At 37.2% G+C, this 21,560-nt stretch overlaps 1 protein-coding gene across 3 annotated transcripts in view; it reads right to left on the bottom strand.

Annotated features, from left to right (window-relative positions):
* Window positions 1–8,354, bottom strand: part of LOC131054847 (disease resistance protein ADR2) — a 90,841-nt gene extending 82,487 nt beyond the window's left edge. For 2 of the 3 annotated variants that reach the window (XM_057989469.2, XM_057989470.2), the window contains exon 1: window positions 7,927–8,354. Coding sequence is in view for 2 of the 3 variants with exons in the window: in XM_057989470.2 (XP_057845453.2) it covers window positions 7,927–7,996 (70 nt within the window). In the remaining variant the exon portion in view is untranslated. The remainder of the gene's footprint in view (window positions 1–7,926) is intronic. The other variant, XM_057989468.2, reaches the window with a different exon arrangement.
* Between the last annotated feature and the right edge of the window lie 13,206 nt (window positions 8,355–21,560).

The following is a 21,560-nucleotide window of genomic DNA, read 5'->3' as shown; positions in this document are numbered from 1 at the left end:
TGGTATTGTTAACCACCCTCTGCGGGCGATGTAAGGTGGTATTGTAAACTTCTCAGAAAGAAGTGTAATTGTTAAACCATTCTCTGCGAGCAATGTAAGATGGTATTGTAACCTTTTGACCATCCTCTGTGGGCAATGTAAGATGGTAGTAAAGGATCCTCTCCACCCTCTGTGAGCAATACAAGGTGGATCCAGTCTATGCTTGTGTGCAAGCGAGAAGATTATGATTATGATTCTATTCCCTAATTAAGAGGGAGTGTTGGTTGTAATTAGGGTTGGCGGATTCCAATTGCCTTGGGCAACATTGGAATCCGCCCCCTTAATATAGAGCTAGACCTATTATCTCACGGCACTAAGGATTGCACGCCACACTCAAACTAAACTCGCCTCCTTGATAGGGCCGACCCTATCAAAGTAAATTAAAAGGGAAATCAATAAGTAATATGGATTAAAATATAAAGGAGGCCGACATGTTTGGGAAACATATGTCTCCTATAAATGCAACACTTTCCTCTCATTAGCACAATCAAGTTCTTCAAGTTGATGAAATAATCTTTGGTGAAAAGCGAATCTCATACTTATGCATTTAGCAATATCAAATCTTCTATTTGGTGGCAGCGAACTTCATAAGGATTGCAGTAGATCCCAAACAGCAAGCAGCGAACCTCATATGTTGTAGCAAATCCAAAATAGGAGAGTGCGAACTTGATCAATTGGTAGCAGACTTCAAATTGAGGGCAGCGAACTCCTTTAGAGATTGCAGATCATCATCAAAATATCGAAGACTCCATTAAAGGATTGTGATCAGATAAGGAGAACTATAAACTAACTATTCCTTCCTCATAGTGGCTGCAACTCCAGATAAGTGTGTAATGCTCAATTGAATTCTAAATCATAAATCAAATCTGAGGATCCTTTGGCTGGGTTTTTCCTCCTAGGAGGTTTTCCCAAGGTAACTGTGCATTGTCTTTACCATTTCATTTCCTTCATTATGCTTAAAGTCTGGAAAACTATAAATTAATTAACCTAATTCTAATTTTTTGAGTTTTATTCAATCTGAAAGTACTAAAAATAACATGAAAGAGCTAAAGAACCAGTTGAGACCCAAAGTGGACATCCTACAAGAGCATACAAGGATGCAAAAGAGGTTTTGGCTACTCCAGAGATGAGTACAGTAGATGCGATGGAAGAATTCACTGCACAGGTTATGACAGCCATAGAGATCACTGAAACCTTATTGGAAACATAGGAAAATATTTTTTCTTAGATGAAGATCAGTTTCAGTGACAATTTCTTGAAAATTGCAGTGAACACTCCTTGATAAAGACTCTTACATTTTTGTATATGTAAACTTTTGATGCAAATTTTGCTATATATATATATATATATATATATATATATATATATATATATATATATATAACTTTTCAATTTGGCATTGTTGTCAAAGGGGGAGTAGAAATATGTATGTGTTGTGAAAATTTTGTATGTATTGTTAAGGGGGAGTAGAAATATATTTGTACAATTTTTGTAAGCACACTTAGTTGTAAAGTTGTAAAATTTTATAAATGTTGTCATCAATGCCAAAGGGGGGGATTGTTGGCTTGATGATGATTGTAATGGATGACTTCATGTGTTGTCATTGATGGCACATTTATACACACACATATGATCACATTGTCTTGGTCATCTTAGTTAAGACAAATCGGTATTACTTCTAAAAGTCCCTTGTATTGCAAAACCGGTATTATATGTATAATAAAGTCCAAATGGTTTAGAGGGTGTCTAACCAATATATGTAGACAACCGATATATGTAGGAATGGCTTGACACCAGCTTGGAGATTCAACGTAGACCATCATAGAAGCAAATGGAAGACAATTGGTTTATGTGTTGAATATGGTTAACTCTTAACCAGTATCAGTGTTCCAACTGGTATTCATTGATTGTGTGATGAGTTATCCCTATCTGATAGATTTGGCAGCAATCTGTGATGAGTTATGTTAGATTGTCCAGATACACTACACCTAAGAAATTGTGATATGATTCCTGAGTCGACATGAAATCTAATGTCTATATAATGACATTATGATGAACTATTTTATGATGCGAGATAGAAGTGTTAAGTCGTTGCGATTTACTAAAGGCATAGTGGTGATGCACTTTTGAGTGAGCAAAAGAGGATCTATTCAAGAAAGTTGTGCTACTTCTAGATCACACCACCTGTTGTTTTCTAATCACTACAATAGTCAAATCCCCTAACTGGGTAAGCTTTAACAAGCTTCATTGGAAAAATCCTCTAACAAGGTGATCCATTAGTTTGGGTTTGAAATCCTCTACCGAAGTTACTCTTAACAGGGTATAGCTCCTAACAGAGTTTTGGGATCTTTAACAGGATTCACTCCTAGCAAAGCACTTTTGTAGACCTTAACTGGTCAATTACCTATTATTGCAGATAGTTAACTTGTGAGTCCCATCTCACCGTGGTTTTTCCCAATTGGGTTTTCCACGTATATACACTTGTGTTATGATGGATGTTTTACTTGTTGTGGATGCTTTAATATCATTTTGGATTGCATGCATAGTATTAAGTAAACTAGTTAAGTATCTTTACCAATCTGTGTTTAAAGTGGTATTGTTTTTGTTGTCACTGATTCACCCCCTCCCCCCCCCCGCCCCTCAGAGGTTTAAAAGTCTATCAATTACCGCCAAATCTATCGGTTAGGGATAACTCATCACGACCAGTGATAACTCATCACACAATCAATGAAACTAGTTGGAACACTGATACCGGTTAAGAGTTGACCTCTTCCAACTCATAGACCGATTGTCCTCCATTCGTTTCCTCGTTAATCTCTGCAGTATCTCCAAACTGATGTCAGTGAAAATGACCAAAACCAATGTCATTACTGCATATGCCGATTGTCTACACATACCGGTTAGACACCTTTGGACTTCTCTATACAAATGATACTGGTTTGCAATACTAAGACTTGGGAGTAGTTCCGGTTTGTCTTAACTAAGATGACTATTACAATGTGAACATATGTGTGTGTATATGTGCCATCAATGACAACACATAAATTCATTCATTACAAAAATCATTATCAAGCCAACAACCTCTACATGCATCACCATCAATGGTCGCTACTTTCCAACTTTTGGGCTTCACGACTCCATCTTCCAAGGGTTTTGCTCTTGCTCTATCCTTGTATGTTCTTGTTGCTAAAAGATTTGGGTATTTGTTGGCAAACACTATCTCTTCTGGGAAAGGTAGAGGAATTGCCCTACTTGAGGCGTCTAACCAATTGGTTAATGGGCATTTTACAAATGCCTCTTTTCTCACTCTCATTCAATAGGAGCAAAATATCATTAAGGCAACTCTTCATTGCCTTTGACACTTTTTTGTCTATCTTTCAGTTCTCCCATATAGTGGCATAAAACTCAATGCTACCATCAATCCTTCCTCCCTACACCCTCCCAGCTTCTGGGGTATGGGTGGATGTGGATTCAATATGGGGAAATATTTCATTTTCTGGGCATTTCCTTTACCTTTTAGGCCTCACTCATGGATCTTTGGAATGCAGTCCTTGCCAAAATTAAGACGAAGCTCTCTTACTGGATTGCTAAGCCACCTTCTATGGCTAGTAAATTCCAGGATCCTCTAAAATTCTTGCAAACACCCATGTGTATTATTATTCTTATTGGGGCCCCTCTAATGCCTATTATATGAAGCTAGAAAAGCTTTGCCATGATTTTTTGTGTGCCTCTTCGGAAGACCATGAGGGCTTTCACCACAATGCTTGGGAGTTTTGCTATCTTTCATGGGATTATGGTGATCTTGGTCTCCTTTCCACATGGAGACAAGGATTAGCTCTTTATGCCAAATTGATTGTTTGAGCTATCTCTGGTAATGAGGCCTGGAAGATTCTTCTTAGACACTGCATTTCTTTTGGTTTCCCGATCCATAGGCATGCCTAGAAGGGGTTTGGCTTTCACACCCTTCTAGTTATGAAAGAAGCTATTCATATCGAGGGCACTTTTGTTGCCAAAGAATTAGGTGTGTTTGGGAAGCTATGAAGCCTTGGCTTTTGTGGGCAAGCTCTAACTTTGGAGATAGGTTATATTTCAACTAGCATAACCTCCAGCAATCTCCTCTCATTCAAATTCAAGGTCTTCTCTTGGCTTGTCTACCTTGGGTTTGTTCCTTACAATTTCATAAAAAGGGCTTTTGCATGCCCTGTGATATGTTCTCCAAAGCTACTATGAATCTTCACTCTTGTCAATATTTGAGTCTGCTACTATCTTTTACGACTAGGTCGATAGACATTTGACACGGTTGTGTCAGCTCTGCCTCTAAATATGCTACACAATGCTTGGCATTCACCATATCATACCTTGGTGGAAGGATGGGAATTGGCATCCTAACACTACCTTCTATAATTATAAGCCATGTTTGGGTTACCAGTCACTCTCTCTATGCCTTCACATGGTGCCTGCTCTCAATCTATAGTGCTATTTACAAGTATTGTAGTCAATGATATTTTCAAAACATTTGGTTGGTTGTCACTGAGCCTAAACCAGCCCATTTTCCCTAGTATTTTCCAAGGCTTGCCTGTGGACTCTCATCTCAAACATCATAGTTATGGACTCTCATCCATTCTACGACCAACCAAAGTCTTTTAAATACCTCTATTGGTATTGTCATCTTTCTCAACACTTGTGGAATTGGATTTATGACTTTTTTTGCCCCTTTCAACCAAAACCTTTTTCGTAGCACATGGTTTTTTTGGGAGATTCTCTTTAAGTATACCAAGATCTGGCATGCTTTTGGGGTGGAGATTATTTTCTCCTTATGGAAAGATAGGAATGATGTTATTTTTGCTTGCAACATTATTAGTACTTTTATATCACTTTTTACTAAAGTTTCTATTTGCAATAATATGATACTTCAAATTCAAGTTCAAGCAAGCAAAGCGGCGTTGGAGATGGCCCAACACCAAGACTTACTCAAACATTGGGGTAATGCATCTTGTACTATGGCCAAGGTCCCTCTAGATAGTTCTACTTCCAATGACCATTCTCCACCTCGCAATTGTAGTTTTTCAGCTCAAGGTTCTTAGTCACCTAGATATTAGGCTCCTTGTTGCCACTTTGGTGGCAAGATCAAGTCAACTCAATGGCACTCTACCTCTCCCCTGAACAAAGATTATACCTTCAAGTTGTCTACAAGCGAGATCGTCATCTACTAGTGGTGGCAACGTTTGGTCATTAACCAATGGTGGTGGTGGTTGGCTAGACTCTTCAAAGTGGCTCCCTCGATTGGCTTTGGTTATTTTACAAATGTGAAATGAAGATAAGGAGGATGGAGAGACTAATGTTGACAAGGGTTGGTCCCTACCTAATGTCACCCGAAATTGGTTGGTGTATGGGGTGCATTGGATGGTCAGAATGCCCCTCAACCTCTCATTAGTGTTTCTCTTGTTGCTTAAGCGACTTTTCTATTATTTTTGTTATCTAGCTTTTTGGGCATTACACGTGTGATTCTGAGGGGTGACCTTTTGAATGCATATTTTTATTTAAATTGATAAAAACTAATGGACGTATTCATCAAAAAATATTATTAATAGTGATACCCAAATTCAAGTCTCAAACATAATCATCTTTACTTATACAACCCCTTATTATTTCACATATTATAATTTCAAACTAAATAAAAGGTCAATACTAATTTAACCACGGTAACCAATTATTGCAAAGCAAATTTTGTGCAAGTAACCAACAAATATAATTTTTGCAAGTGGTTCAAATTCAAACTTTTAAATTTTCTACAAACTCGTATTGTATGTACAACCAAGCATTCTTAGTAGCCAATACTTGAACAAGGATAATTCTAGTTCTCCAAAGCTTATTTGTTAAAAAAAAAAATTGTATTTATTATCATGATTTGCTTCATCAAAAAAAATATTCTACATAAAGCTATCATAAGACAAAAAACACATTTTATTGATTAAACTTTTATAAAATAATCGTATAGACATATTGTTCAAATTCTATTTTAATTTTATTAAAAGAATTATTTTTATTTGCTTTAAAATTATTTAATTTGTTTAAAAATTAATTTATTTTATTTTTAAAATATTTTATTAAAATATTATTTTATTTATTTAAAAAACTAAACTTATTAAAATATTTTAATTTTAAAAAAAAACGCATTAAATAAATAATTAAATAATATTTTTTAAATAATTTTAAAACTCGATAAAATAATCCATACAATAACAATTTACGTAGAAGTAACATATTCTAGATTACCAAAAAAAAAAGAGAAAACACGAGTCTCTTTATGCACATCTTAACTTTTGTATGTCAGCCAATTAGGGCAAGTCCCCAAGCTATTAAGCTTATTTTTGCTATGAACTTTTGTATGTCCGTCAATTAGGGCAAGTCCCCATGCTATTAAGCTTATTTTTGCTATGCTCAATATTTTTAGGAGAAATTTATGTAGCTGGTGGGCTCATGGATATAAAATATTGCTGCTTTATGTTTTAAGAAATTATCTTACATTCTATTTTTTAGATGAAATCATTAATAATAATTTCAAAAATTAGAGCAATAAATTTAGGAAATAATTTTGGGACCATATAAAATAGTGGGAAAGAAATTTGTGGAGTCACATATCAATTGTTTCAATAAGCAGCAAGCTGGTGCTTATTTCGAGGCTTATTTTTAATTATATTTTCCTGGAAATTGAAATTTGCATGGCGACACACCAATTGCTTAAATTTAAGCAAATCATGGGGATGACCCCACATTACAATGGTTAGCCTATATGGAAGCTCTTAAGTTCAAATCTCAAATACATTGTTCAATATATTTATAAAATAAAATAAACATGAGGTTACTCTTTGTTTCTTTGCTGCTAGTTTAACAAGCCAGTTTTGACATTTTTTTTTAGTTTATTTTCTCTCTTAAACAATATTTTTAAATTAAAAAATAATCGCATTCCCTCCATCATAGTGGTTTGAATCTAAAATCATGTTGTGAAGGGAAAGTAGAAAAGGCTAAAAGTGGCGTGGAAAGAGAGACTTTGATTTTTGCACACCTAGGACAATGGAATAAGGAAAATGTTTTATCTTTATTAGGTTGTCACATCATAATCAAATATTGCACTGCCCAAATTTATGTGATTGTTGTGGAAATTGAAAAACTCATTATCACTAGGGGAAAGGATCCAGTAGTTTTGCATCTTAACTTCGCGCATCTCAAAATCTTACTTGGAAAATTTCAAATCACTCTAGGGCCACATCATCAAATATGATGCCACGTCAGCATGCTTTTTGCCAAGGTATCCAAAACAGCGCAAAAAAAAGTGAGACAAATAGGCATGCAAAAGAGACCCCAATAGTTGTGCAACGGATATGGCATCACCCGATTGGTTACTTTTTACAATATTAGTACATTTCTTAACAACTATTGGTACATTTCCTAATAACTATTGGTACATTTCCTAACAATAGATTTTATTTGTTCATTTTTTGGAACAAAAGGTATCAACAACCCTCACAACAATTGGTACATGCTCAACTAATGGTGCTCTTCCCCTATTAAAAAACACAAACTTCTAAAGCACTCTCTTGATACCTAATGATTCATTTAGTATGACTTAAAATATCGGTACTAAAAAAATTTATCCACAATCAAATTTAAAGACATGAAACAGAGCATTTAGGAATTCGAAACCTAGATCTGGGGACGTTTAGCAATGTCCCTTCTTATATAAAATCAATCCTTACTCGACCTTGCACCATTTTATCACAGGATAAACCTTTAATTGGAACCCAAAAAACTTTAATCTACTTTCCTCTACCAAAGCTGTAAAGGGTACTGAAAAGGGCGAACAAAAAGAACACAGTTGTTACGTACCTATGATAACATCATTACTGTCTTCATTTTCCCTATTTCTTGCGGCGGTGTTGGAGAGTTCCGATGCCATCTCAGCGCTAAACCAGCTAAATAACTTCGTCCAAAGCGGATTTCTGCACTGAAAAAGGTTAAGGAAGGCTATTCGTCCGCGTACATGTGGCTATTTATATTGGTGGGTCTGGGGAGAAAGTGCCAAGAAAGTGCCAAGGAAAGAAAACCATGCTAACTGTGGTAGATATAATGCTGGGTAGACGCATGTGGCTATAAATAATGCTGGGTAGACGCATGTGGCTATAAATAAATGAGTTATCTCTTCGTAACCTTGCCAAGAAAGTGCCAAGGAAAGAAAACCCTGACTAGAGATATGAAGCCAGGTGTCTACGCAATTGCTGATGTACGTACAGTTAAGCTTAAACGGAGATTTAAGCAACCAGATTGAATGCAATCTACAATTAGAGACGCTAAGAGAAAAAATATCTCCTACTTGTCAACCTATTTCCAAATGTGAAAGCTAAAAACTTCAACGCAGACAGCTTGGAGCGCATATACCATTCGCACAATGAAATTCGCGGAACTTTCGTCGATTCAATAATTGTGTAAAATTTGTTTTGCATCAACATTTCTTATCATGTTTTTTCATTTGATGATGGATCAAAAACATTGATGAAAAAACAGATTATGCTTAAATTGAATCCAAAAGAATACACATGAATTACATTTACATTATCATAATAAGAAATTAAAAATAATAAAGTTCATGATAAAGAAGAGATTTTGTTAATAGCATTTAGATTATTAGTTTTCATCTAAATGATATTGGTTGTCTAAAATTAGCATATTTATAAAGTTATAAAATTCATGATAAAAAAGATATTTTGATGCTCTCATTTAGATTAATAGTTTTTATCTAAACGATTTTGATTGTTTAAAACTAACATAGTTATCTTAGAAGAATATAAATAAAGTATGCTAATATCATATTTGTTCGTTATTCTAATTTTAAAAAAAATTATAATATTGTAATTAATATTAAATTATTGTTATATTAAAATATTGTTATTAATATTAAATTATTATTAAAATATGAATATATTATCACGTTTTAATGTAATATATTTTTAGTATTAGTTGTATCATTTATTAATAAAAAAAAAATTGTTTGTAAAATTTATTTTCTTGTTTTAAAGTCTACATGTATACTTTTGTAACTTTATAAATTAGAAAAATTATTAATTCTCAAAAATCATTTTCTTTGTAATTACTTTCTTTTTCTTTTCTATAGTTTCTTCTTCGACTGTTATTCCAATCTTTATTGTATTTTCTTTTATTTCAATCAATATTAAAAAAATCTTTAAATTAACAAATGTTATTAGAAAGAAGACAAAGGGAGCAACATCTGATAACGCTATGCAACTTTCCCGCCTTTCCTTGCGTTTGAATTTGAATCATCTACATAATCGCCCCCTTTGGGGAGGTCCCTTCCTCCCTGCAATCGGACCCCCAACCCGATACCACGGTCAGTTCACATGTTGTTGGGACCCCATTGGTTGCAGGTCATACGGAAAAAACTGCCAAGTTTGATATTCCTTCCTCCTCTTCATCTATGGTATCGACAAACTCTGGCCTGAATGATGGAGTGAAGAATATACCCCTCCCCAGGCCGGAATCTGCTGCCAGACAAAAGAATGCGGAGCTTGGTAAGAAAGATTCCAAATCCAACTGGAAAAATGCTCTTCTCGGGTCCACTAATTTGACTTTGGAAGCGGCTTTGGCTAACTTTACCCAAACTGACGAAGGAACAGAGATCAAGCTCCCGAGTAGTCTCATGGATAAAATTGTCTCATCTCTTCACTTGGCGATAGTTGGATGCTTCTTCTCCTTCAGGCCATCTATTGACATGATTAGGAGATGGGCCAAAGCAAGATGGAAACTAAAAGGTAGTGTCGACATCTCGACAATGCCAGGTGGTCTCTTCCTTTTTAAGTTCACTATGGAGGAAGACCTGATCTTTGTCCTCTTAGGCTCCTAGGCTTATGGGAAGTATTTCCTAACTTTGGCTAAATGAAAGCCTGGTTTTGACCCTTCAACTGAACTCAACCGCATGGCTCTTGTTTGGGTTAGACTACCTGATGTTACTGTTGGAATTCTGGGATGACCAGATCTTTCGTTGGATTGGAAACTCATTCAGCAACTATGTTACAACAGATTCGGTCACTCTGGCAAAATCCAGGTTGGTTTATGAACGTTTTTGTGTCAATGTTGCAATTAACAAAGCTCTCCCTAATTTTGTTTCTCTAAACTCGAAGTGGGGAAAATGATCCCAGACCATTGTCTATGAAAATGCTACCCTTTTTTGTCAGAAGTGTGCTAAACAAGGGCACACTTATGCTGAGTGTAAGACCCAGGAGTCTGTAGAACCCAAGCTGAAAGAAAAGGCTATTATAGATGAACCCATCAGCCCAAGTGCTCCCTCTTCATCAACCCCCTTGGAACTACCTAATGCGAACGAAATCCCTAATGACTACCCCCACACTAACAAGATCCTTAAGATCTTAAAAACCTCGGTTGATTCTATGAAGAAAGTTAGCCCAGTTGTACCCCTGGAAGAGGGTGAAATCCCTCCGGTGACAAGCCTCCAACTATCCTCTTATCCTTCTCCATCCCCCTCCATGGCTATGGGTAATAACTACCTCTCCCCCAAGCCTCTAGCTATTTCTATCCCTACAACCCTGATGGATCTATTACCCCCTCAGGTGTGAAAAAGTTGTTAATCACAACCCCCCTTGTTCCCCTAGAAAAGTGGAGACATTTGTTCAAGTAGAAAAATCCCCCATACTCACTCTTCCTATGAACATATCACCACCCAGATCTCCTCGAGCAGACAATGAGGAATGGATGACCCAGAACAAGAAACCCAGGGCTAAGAAAGCAGATGTGGGGGGTACTGAAAATAAAGTCGGAAGACCTTTGGAGAGGGTGCTGAGACATAAAGTGGTGGCAAGGGACATTGCAAGGGGTAGATGTTGATATGTGGTGACTGATCAACAAAGTACTATACACTCAGATATGTGGTGGTTGATGAAAACCAACATTGTAATAAAACCCTAAAATGGTTGACTTTGTTTGTTGCCCTAAAAATGCATGTTATAAGCGGCTGGGATGCTTAAGGCATTGTAAGGTTGATGTACTATTTTTGTTGGATAATAAGAAAGATTGGACGGCTGTGTATGGTGGACGTAACCCATTCTGGGTGAACCACGTTAAATCTCTGTGTTATCTGTGTCCTGTTTTATTCCTTTATCTTTTGTATTTAAATCTGCATATAATTGTTAGTTCATATTTGCTTCGGATCTGCTTGAAATCCTAATAGTGGACAACTGACCCTTGATGGAATCAACAAAAATAAGAAATGAAGTTCCTCTCCTAGAACATAAGGGGTCTCAACAGTCCCCAGAAGCAATTCGCTATTAAACAATATATCTTGGATATTAAACTTGATATTTCTCTTCTTCAGGAGGTTAAAATGTCCTACCAAACTTTTGCAACCATTGTTGGTAAACTTTGGTCGGGGGTTGCCTTTTTGTATGTGGATGCTTTGGGGGCTTCTAGGGGAATTTCTACCCTATGAGACCCCCTCAAAATCAAGGAAAGATTTATCTTAGCAATCACAACTTCTTAGCGGTTACTTTTCAACATGATGAGCACTATTGGTACCTGTTCAATATATATGCCCCCAACTCCAAAGTGGGAAGGCATCTGGTGTGGGAGGAAATTTATGAACTCATCCTGGCGGACTAGAAGTCTCAGTACATGCTGGCTAGAGACTTTAATATCCCTCTCTACCCCTCTGAAAAATGTGGTGGTCGAGTTGATTTTATAGATAGCATGGGCGATCTCGCCAACCTCATTAATGCCACTAGCCTCTTTGATCTTGATCTTCAGGGTGTCCCTTACACTTGGTCGAATTATAGGAAAGGAAATCACCTAATTCAAGTCAGACTGGATAGATTCCTCATCTCTACCAACTGGGATATTGGCCACAACTCCTACCTTAAGACTCTCCCAAGGACAACTTCTGATCATAACCCCCTCCTGCTCCATTGGAAGGATACACCCTACCTGGGTCCCCCCCCCTTTCCGCTATGAGATTATGTGGACCTCCCACCCGGATTTCAGAGACCTGGTCAAGGGTTGGTGGGCTACCCCAATTCAACAGACTACTATGTTCAGAATTGCTGAGAAACTGAAACTCATCCGCAGAGAAGTCAAAGGTTGGAATAAGGCAACTTTTGGTGACATCTTCAAGAAGAAAAAGGAGTTATGCTCCAAACTAGAACAACTTAAGAGTAATATGGTAGCAGGTGACCCCCCTCACTCTATGCTGGTTGAGGAAGATGAATGTCATAAGAACTGGAAGGAAATCCTCTCTAAGGAGGAAATCTACTAGAAACAAAGATCCAGAATTCAGTGGTTGAAAGAGGGGGACAAAAAATCGATCTTCTTCCACTGCTCGGCAAGCATCCATAAAAGGAGAAACTATACCAAAAGTCTAAAGGATGACACAGATTGGGAGATCACTGGAGAATCCCAAATTGGCCAAAATGCCACTGACTTCTTCATCAGAATGTATATGGAGTCTGGAAGGAGTAATGTGTCTCTCCAGGATAGTCTTTTGAGTAAGCTCCCTAATGCCATTTGGGAGGAGGATACCTATCATCTCCTTGCTCCTATCTCCTCGGAGGAGGTCTGTATGGCAGTCTTTGTGATGGGTGCTTTCAAGACCCCGGGCCTAGATGGCTTCCCCTTGGCATTTTTCTAGGATTATTGGGACATCGTCAATTATGATGTTACTAAAGCAGTGAAGACTTCTTCAAGACTGGTAAATTACTAAAAAAATTGAATAAAACCTACATTGTTCTTGTCCCTAAGTCATCGAACCCTAATGGCATGAAGGACTTTCAACCTATAAGCCTCTATAATTCTATCTACAAAATATTTTCCAAGTTCCTTGTGAATAGACTCAAGCCTCTTTTGGCTAAGTTTATCAGTCCTTCCTAGAAAGGTTTTGTCCCTGGTCACTAAATTTTGAATGCTACCATTGCCACTCATGAAATAATCCACTCCATGGATAGGAGCAAAACCCTGAGTATGGCTTTCAAGCTCGACATTTCAAAAGCTTATGATAAAGTCAGCTGGTGCTTTTTTTTTTAAACTCTCAAAACTGGGCTTCAATCAGAAGGTTGTTGATATGATCCGAGATTGTGTTACTACAGTCTAATTCTCGGTCTTGATCAATGGGACCCCTAGGGGCTGTTTTAAGGTTGAAAAAGGTATTCGACAAGGAGACCCTCTGTCACCTTATCTTTTCATCATGATTGTTGAAGTGTTGAGTAAAAATGTGGTTGATATGATGATCAATGGCAAACTGTAGGGATTCAAAGTTGCTTCTACGATCCCCCCTCAGTTATCCAACAATTTATTAATGACACCTTCTGGTTTGGTATCTCATCCGTAATTGAGGCCAAACTATGGAATAATTTACTAGCGGATTACACCAAGGATTCAGGGCAATGTATCAATTATGATAAGAGTAATCTCTTCTTCTTCAACACCTCTGATGACCTTCAGCTTAAAATCCTCTCTATATTGGGGTGTAAGATTGCTGATCTTTTGGGGACTTACCTAGGTCTCCTTCTCACTGTTAAAGAGGTCACCCCTTCTTTCTTGAATACTATCCTTGAGCGGATATAGAAGAAACTTGCTGGTTGGAAAGGGAAATTCCTTAGTAGTGCGGGCAAGCTTCAACTCCTTGATGCTTCCCTCCAAGGCATCCCAGTATACTTCCTTTCCTTGTTCAAACTATCTGGTGCTATGGGGGAAAAACTTGAGAAAATCCAAATAACCTTCCTATGGACGGGTATGGAGGAAAAAAGGTGCCTCGCTCTAGTAAATTGGGACACTATTTTCTTACCCAAATCCATGGAAGGACTTGGTATCAGAAAGATAAATGCCTTGAATAGAGCTTTAATTGCAAAAGTGGGATGGACCCTAGCTAAAGGTGAGGTGGATTGGTGTAACGTTATTAGGGCCAAGTATCTGGATAGGGAGCAATTCTATTGTAACTTGAATATGCGAGACCTTCCTCAGGGGCCTAAACTATGGAATAACATCCTGAAAAGCAGACTGGTCACCAGAGAAGGATTGGAATGGTAGATTGGAAATGGTAGAAAGATTAGGTTCTGGGAAGACTCTTGGGTGGAAGACAAACCTCTGGTAGACACTTGTTTCCATCAAATTATGCATCACCTGAAGGAGCACCTAGGAGATTACATTGCTGATTATATGGAATCGGGAAGAGGAAGATGGAAGAATATTGCCTAGATCTTCTCTAATCGGCCCAACCTGTTACCCATTGCTCTCCAACTATAGGAGCTTATGCTAGAATATAGAATTCCCCTTTCTCCTCAGGAAGACAGATTCATTTGGAGGGGGACCCAGTCAGGGGCTTTCTTGTTTAAGTCTGCTTATAGACAGCTCCTGAAACCCACTGGCGATGTTGAGTGTTGGAGGAAGATATGGAACTCTCAACTGATCCCCAAAGTCAACTTATTTTGGTGGTCCCTAATGCATGGAAAAATCTTAACTCTGGACAATCTAAAACAGAGGGGTTTCCAACTTTCCAATAGATGCATTCTTTGTAAGGCTGAAGAGGAAACAATTGACCACCTTTTCATCCACTACCCCTTCGATGGACACTTGTGGACCAGAACCCTAGAAAAATGTGGCTTGCAATGGGTTCTTCAGAATAACATTAATCAGTTTGTTACTAGATGGACTCCCCCCTTCCATCACCCCCTAATCCTCTAATTATGGAGGCAGATCCCGTCGCACATCTGCTGGGGGGTCTGGAAAGAAAGAAACAATATAATTTTTCAGAGATGTTGAAGCCCCCTCGAATAGTGTCTTCTACAATTGCCTCAAAATGATTTTAGATAATATACCTGTAACTAAATGGAAAACCCCCCCAGCCCTCCTAATTCGATGGAGAAAACAATTTCTGAACTGTGGAAGCTCCCCCCAGAGTTCGAAGTCTTCAACAATAGTGCTAAAATCAAAAGGAAAAAGACCAAATGGTTAGCCCCAAAACCCCATTGGTACAAACTGAACTTTGATGGGTCTACCCAAGAGGCCTACCAAGCTGGAGGTGGAATCATCCGTGACCACTTGGGGAATACTATTGCAGCTTACACGGGCAACCTAAAGAACCATACCGTCACTCAGGCTGAGGGAATGAAACTCGTATGGGGTTTGGGTTTTTCCATAGCCATTGGGATTAAACATCTGGAAATTGAAGATGACTCGCAAATCATAGTGGAAACGGTGAGTGGTAGATCTACTGTTGGGTGGAAAGTGGATCCCATTTTGAGGGATGCTAGGATGCTTCTAGCTAACCTTGATGGCTTCACCATCTGCCATATCTTTAGAGAAGGAAATGTTGTTGTGAACTCTATGACAATGGTGGGAAGTAGGGATAACTTTAAGAAACCCCCCCTGGGTAACTGTGTAAAATCCTGGCGAATCAGACATTATTTTCGGGGGGAAATTTTCATATCGATGGTGACATTTTTTTTTTAAATGACGAAAAAATTATTTTGTATTGGCGAATTTTTTTCTACTGTGTGAAAATGCCATAAATTTCTTGTGAATAATGCCTTGTTCTATGGGGAAAATATTTATTGTGGGAGGCGAATAATTATTGTTAAAAGGAACAAATATATAATTGTATGAGCGAAAATTTTTACTCCGAAGGAAAAATTATTTAAATGTATTGGCGATTTTTATCCACCGCTTGAAAATTATTTAAATGTTTTGGCAAATATTTTGTTATTTATGGTATAATATATAATTCATTGGTGATTTCATAAATTCATTGTCATTAATAGACAATGCACATCACATCACATCACATAATACATTGAGTCGGGACTCTACACAATGTATCAATAAGCGTGGCCTCTTTGACACGTAAAGGGTGACACATACCTAAACTCTATCAATGATTTTAAACCATTTGATGATCGTATATCAATGGCTGAAGTTTTATTTCGGCCCAATTTTCTGAAGAGAACATAGCTCACCAGAAAGTGCCCGGAATGGAATTGGATTCAATAGACACGTATCAAATGTCACAAATCACGATCGATAATTTCGTTCATTTAATATATATCTTTTCACTTACGGCAATCCACTATGTCCCCACGACTTCCAATGTGATACTTGCCAATTTGGTACTGGTTCATAGCTGTTTCCAATTTCGCACACTCGTGCATTTATGGGTAAGATTTGCAGAGATACGAAAGATTTAAAATTTTTTATAGCAGTTAATACTGTTAAAGAAGTAATTATTACAATCAAGAGCTTCAACAATTTATATACGATCTCTGCTTCTTTCATCTTCAATTAGCCTTTGCCATTTAGTAGATAAATCGTCAGAGCTCACGATATTTTAGGTTTATAGGCTCACTGCTCAGGTTGTTTAATTTGTTAATCTGTTTTCTCAAGATGGACACTCCCATCCGCTTGAGAAGCATTTCTGCAGAGGACCAGAGGGCCTTTCTAGGCTCTGTTAGAGACCCAACCCTCCAATCAGTCTGCAAGGAGGTTGGGTCGTTCACCAATGAAGCTGTGCGGATGGTGCTGAGCAGAGAATTTTTGCGAAACAAAAATAGGTACTGTGTTAACACGGACCTTACATCTTGCTTCTTAGCGTCTCTTCTGGACTTGGGAGGAGACAAGGTGGATATGTTGATGCTGTTGAGGAAGGTTTTTAAGGAAGACTTCCTTGGAGACGACATTACTCTTGTCATTCTTGCAGAAGTAGGGGTGGGGATCCCTTGGGTGAGTGATTTATCCAAGCTTCTCCTCCCTGACCAAACACTATTAGTTGCCAAGAAACCGTTTCTCCTAAACCTAAATGCGGAGCAGCTGACGCGTCATAGAAAATGGGCGCGGATTGGCAGGGACTTCCTCAGGAAATGGTTCCTCCTGAACGACTTTCCAAACTACATGTGGCTTGAAGAATTCTCTCAGCTTATGCTGTTTGAAGAATTCTACATGGAAGGAGGGCCAGATTCATAGGGAAAAAATGTAAACAATTCCACTACCTGTAGTTTTTTTTTCCTATGTCCTTGAACCCTAACAGGCTGAGTGCCAGAGGCTCACTCATTTTGGCTTTTAAGTTTTTGGGGGACTCAAGTCTCTGACGAAAAAATTGTAAATTTCAAAAGCATAAATAATTTAATGATAATTTTTCAAATTCCAGTTTGTTTCACTTTGCCTCTTACATTCTTATGGATATAAAAATGCTTTCTATAATTCTATTTCATTTTTATTAATTAATTTCTTTCAAATGCTTTTTGTATATGAGCTACATTATTTCAATTATTTGTTAAACAATGGAAATAAATTTAATACCGTGATCTTTTTATGTAATGCTATAAAAAAAAAAAAAAATTCAATTCGTTCCATTAATTATTTGTACATTGATTATGGTTGATTATAATTTTATAAATATATATTATTACTATATAGTCACTCAAAATACAAAATTTCAAAAGTTGCACGATACAAAAGTTTATCGGTCAAGGTTTTTTCATTCAATTAATTGAAACGTTTCAAGATACAAAATTTGTCCACAGCTTATAGCAAGCAGACAAAAAAATTAGTTCATTGCTGATAGGCTGCTCACTCAGTCTCACTATCCCCCTGGTCCTCCCAGTCCCTTCCCTCCTTAGAGGTCGATGCTTTGGCTTTCCCTTTTGCCACTTCAGCTTTCATTTTTGGAATGCAGTTTAGGAACCCGAAGTCGGGGTCGCCCTCCAAGCTTGCCAGTAGCTGTATGGCCCTTCCTTCTTTAGCCCTATCTCTCAATGCCCTACCAACCTCCATCCTTGCCACCACATGCAAAGCATTCAAGACTTCATCCACCCTCGTTAATTTAACAAAGAGTTTCATTGCTTCCCACCCCACTCGGGCTCGTTCATGGCACTAGTATTTGATTTCATCCTCTGGGCCATGAATAAAAGGAAGCAATTCCTCCTAGTCGTCCCCTTCCATAATTCAAATGCCAACTCCCGACACCACCCACTCCAAGATTGAATCCAGGTTAATCAAAAACTCCCCATCAATCAATTTGACCAATGTGAGTTTTACCTTTTCCAGCTCCGGTTCGAATTCATAGGCCCATGCCATAATCAGAGAGTAAACCTCCATGTTAGTTTGATACCTGATATGTGCCACCTCCTCCGTAAGCATCAGTCGAGTTGCCACTCACAACTTCTCCTCCTTAAACCTAAATAGTCCTTGCATTCGTTTATCAGATACTTTGCCCAAAAAGGGCACCAACTTCTTGTCTGTTCGAAGTGTGAAATTGGCCTCCATTGTCTTACAGAAGGTATGATTCTACGAACTATGAACTACAGATTTGTTTTGCACTTGCAGCTGCTTCAAAGAAAAAAGTGGTACAAAGATGAAAAGGTAAAAAAATCTACCTCCGTCTTAACTCTTATAGGTCAGGTAATGAATGTGCACAATAAGACATTAATGCCATGAGATCAGGAAAAAGATTTCCTGCCATAAATTGCCACCTTGGCATTTGTACTTTCCAAATTTTCTTGCCTTAACAGGCTGAGGACTGTAGTTGCACATTTTTTTAAATTAATAGACTAAATTTATGTTGAAATTTTATATATATTTTTAAACTATTTTTGAAAATGATATATCATAAACATATTTTCAAATAATTTTGTTAAATGTTAAATTAATATTTTAGATTTAATATTAAACTTTTACCTTTCAAATTGCATATCAAAATTTATATTTTTATTTAGTTATTTGTTTTATTCTAGAAACTAAGTTTCATGTTTAATACTATTTTTGAATTTAAAATTTTTACAAATAATATTAACATTATTTTTAATAGTTATCTCAAACTATTGCCCAATGCCCGGAATTGAACATTTTAAATTTAATTAAATAGAATTAAGTGAAAGTCTATACTTAATACTTATAGTCTATGACTCTATAGACTATAAATCTCTTTTTCGGGTGGAATTTTAAAATGATTTAGTAGACTTTAAAAACAGACCAGAAAAGTAACACGAGTATGGTGACGTGCCAGAAAAAATGGCAAAAGTCATGGGACCCACTTCATCAAAAAATAGGTACAATCGACCGTTGGATGAACAAAGATCAACGGCTAGGGTGGATTTCGGCCTGAATGTGGGAAGCAAACACCTTTCTGAGAACTTCGCCCGGAATTGGACATTTTAAATTTAATTAAATATAATTAAGTCTAAAAATCTCTTTTTCGGGCGGAATTTTAAAATGATTAAATAGACTAAAAATCAAACCAGAAAAGTGACACGAGTATGGTGACGTGCCAGAAAAATGGCAGAAGTCGTGGGACCCACTACATCTTAAAATAGGTAACATCGACCCGCGACCGTTGGATGAACAAAGATCAACGGCTAGGGTGGATTTCGGCCCAAATGTGGGAAGTGAACACATTTGGGAGAACTTCGCCCAGAATTGGACATTTTAAATGTAATTAAATACAATTAAGTCTATAAAGCTTTTTTTTCGGGCGGAGGTTTAAAATGATTAAATAGACTAAAAATGAAACCGAAAAAGTGACACAAGTATGGTGACGTGCCTGAAAACTGGTAGAAGTGATGGGACCCATGACAACTGACAACAGGTACCATCGTCTGTTGGATGAGCAAAGATCAACAACTTAGGGTGGATTTTGGCATGAATGTGGGAAGTGAACACATTTGGGAGAACTTCGCCCGGAATTGAACGTATTACATTTAATGTCCTAAAAAATTTAGAATTTATACTGAAGTATTGAATGTTTTGTCCTTCAGCATCGAATAATTAATAATAATTAATAAAATTACAACATGATTCTTAATGTCCTCGAAATTTATACTGAAGTAATGAATGTTTTGTCCTTCAGCATCGAATAGTTATTAATAGTGATTAATAAAATTACAACATGATTCTTGATATTTTGCCCTTTAGGTTTTACTTTTCTACTTTTTAGAGTTTTCAAAATAAGAGACTCATAAATCATAATCCTGTTTCATTTCTTGGATAAACCTGTAAATCAAGGGAGATTCAGAAACAGCTACTAGATTGAGGAATGCAAGTTGCAACAGAGACTGTCTGCGCCAATCTAGTGAAATAGAAATTCCAATTTTCGGGTAAAATCTAGAACACCTACAACCCACCTTTTTTGCTTTTGGTAATCTCGTGGTCCAATTTGAGGGTTAGCATTTTCAAGTTTTTATCTAGCTGCCTAGCAGTATTTTGAATTATTAACAATAATAGTGATGGGGAAAATGGGAAGTAGTAGTTCAACAAGAAGCCAAGTGAAAAACAAAATGTACCTTAACCTAACCGAACTGGTTAAAACACCAGGTTTCACTAATGAATACCATGATATTTATGACCATGCTATCCATGGTGAAAAGCGTATCATAGATATTAGATATACATTGTCTAGTAAGGCGGTAGATGCATCCAGGGCAAAATTTTCTGTTTTCAACCCAATGTTACAAAAAATAACAAATAAAATCGCATCGTGGGATGTTGGATTGGGAAGCATGGTGTTACCCGAAGTATTCCCTTGCCCTGATTTTGTCATGGTCTGCGCCGAAAAGTATGATGAAGATAAAAAAGCAATTGTCAATAAAAATACAAAAGAGGAAATTCTATCCATAAACGAGGGAGAATTTGCTCGTTTGTTGAACCTAGAATTTGAAGCCCAAAATTCAAACGTCCAAATTGACCTTGAAAAGCTGACAGGGAATTATGAGAGTCTCGATCCAAGTCGCAGAGATTCATTTATCAAAGGTCTAATAAAGATTGGTACTAGTATTGTGTTGGATTAGAATCATAAGCCTCCTTATGATTCTAAAAATTTTGTTCCATGGGTTGAGGACACTATTTCCTTGCTGTCGTTTTGCCTAGGATTGGAAAATGATAGGGAAGTGGGTGCAAGCCTTCTTGAAATGATTTATAATATCCATTGTGCAAGTTAGCCAGTAAGATATAATATTATTGATCACATTGTAAAATCCACGCAAAAATAATTACTTATGATCAAAAAAGGTTCCTGTAAGACATTTAGGTTCTCATCCTACTTGTGCTATCTCCTTCTATCCAAATATCGTGCAATATTTGAGACCAACAAGCTTCAAATTGTGAGCTATAAGATTGATGAGAAGACTGGGAAGAGATCAGACTGTCCAATATATGATTGGAGCCCAAAGATAAGGATGCATGATAACAGAAAGAACTACAACCATTTTGTAGACTTCTTTTTGGCACCAATGTATAATGAAATTACAAGCACTCCAATGCCTAGGTTGCCTATGTCTTGTAGAGATTGCATTCAACTCAGAAGTCAAATAGAATTGGCTGACTGGTTCTTCATGGAAGAATTCACTGTGTTAAGGTTTTACGGATCAGCAGTAAAACCATACAAACTTCCAATACATGTGACAGAGAGGGTATTTGCATTAGAGTATGTACGGCAATTGGAGAGCACAGATAGGCACTTCCATGGT

This window comes from Cryptomeria japonica, chromosome 8 (assembly GCF_030272615.1).
Source record: "Cryptomeria japonica chromosome 8, Sugi_1.0, whole genome shotgun sequence".
Lineage (NCBI taxonomy): Eukaryota > Viridiplantae > Streptophyta > Pinopsida > Cupressales > Cupressaceae > Cryptomeria > Cryptomeria japonica.
Note: the sequence above shows the minus strand (reverse complement) of the source record. Positions and strands in the feature narration are given on the sequence as shown.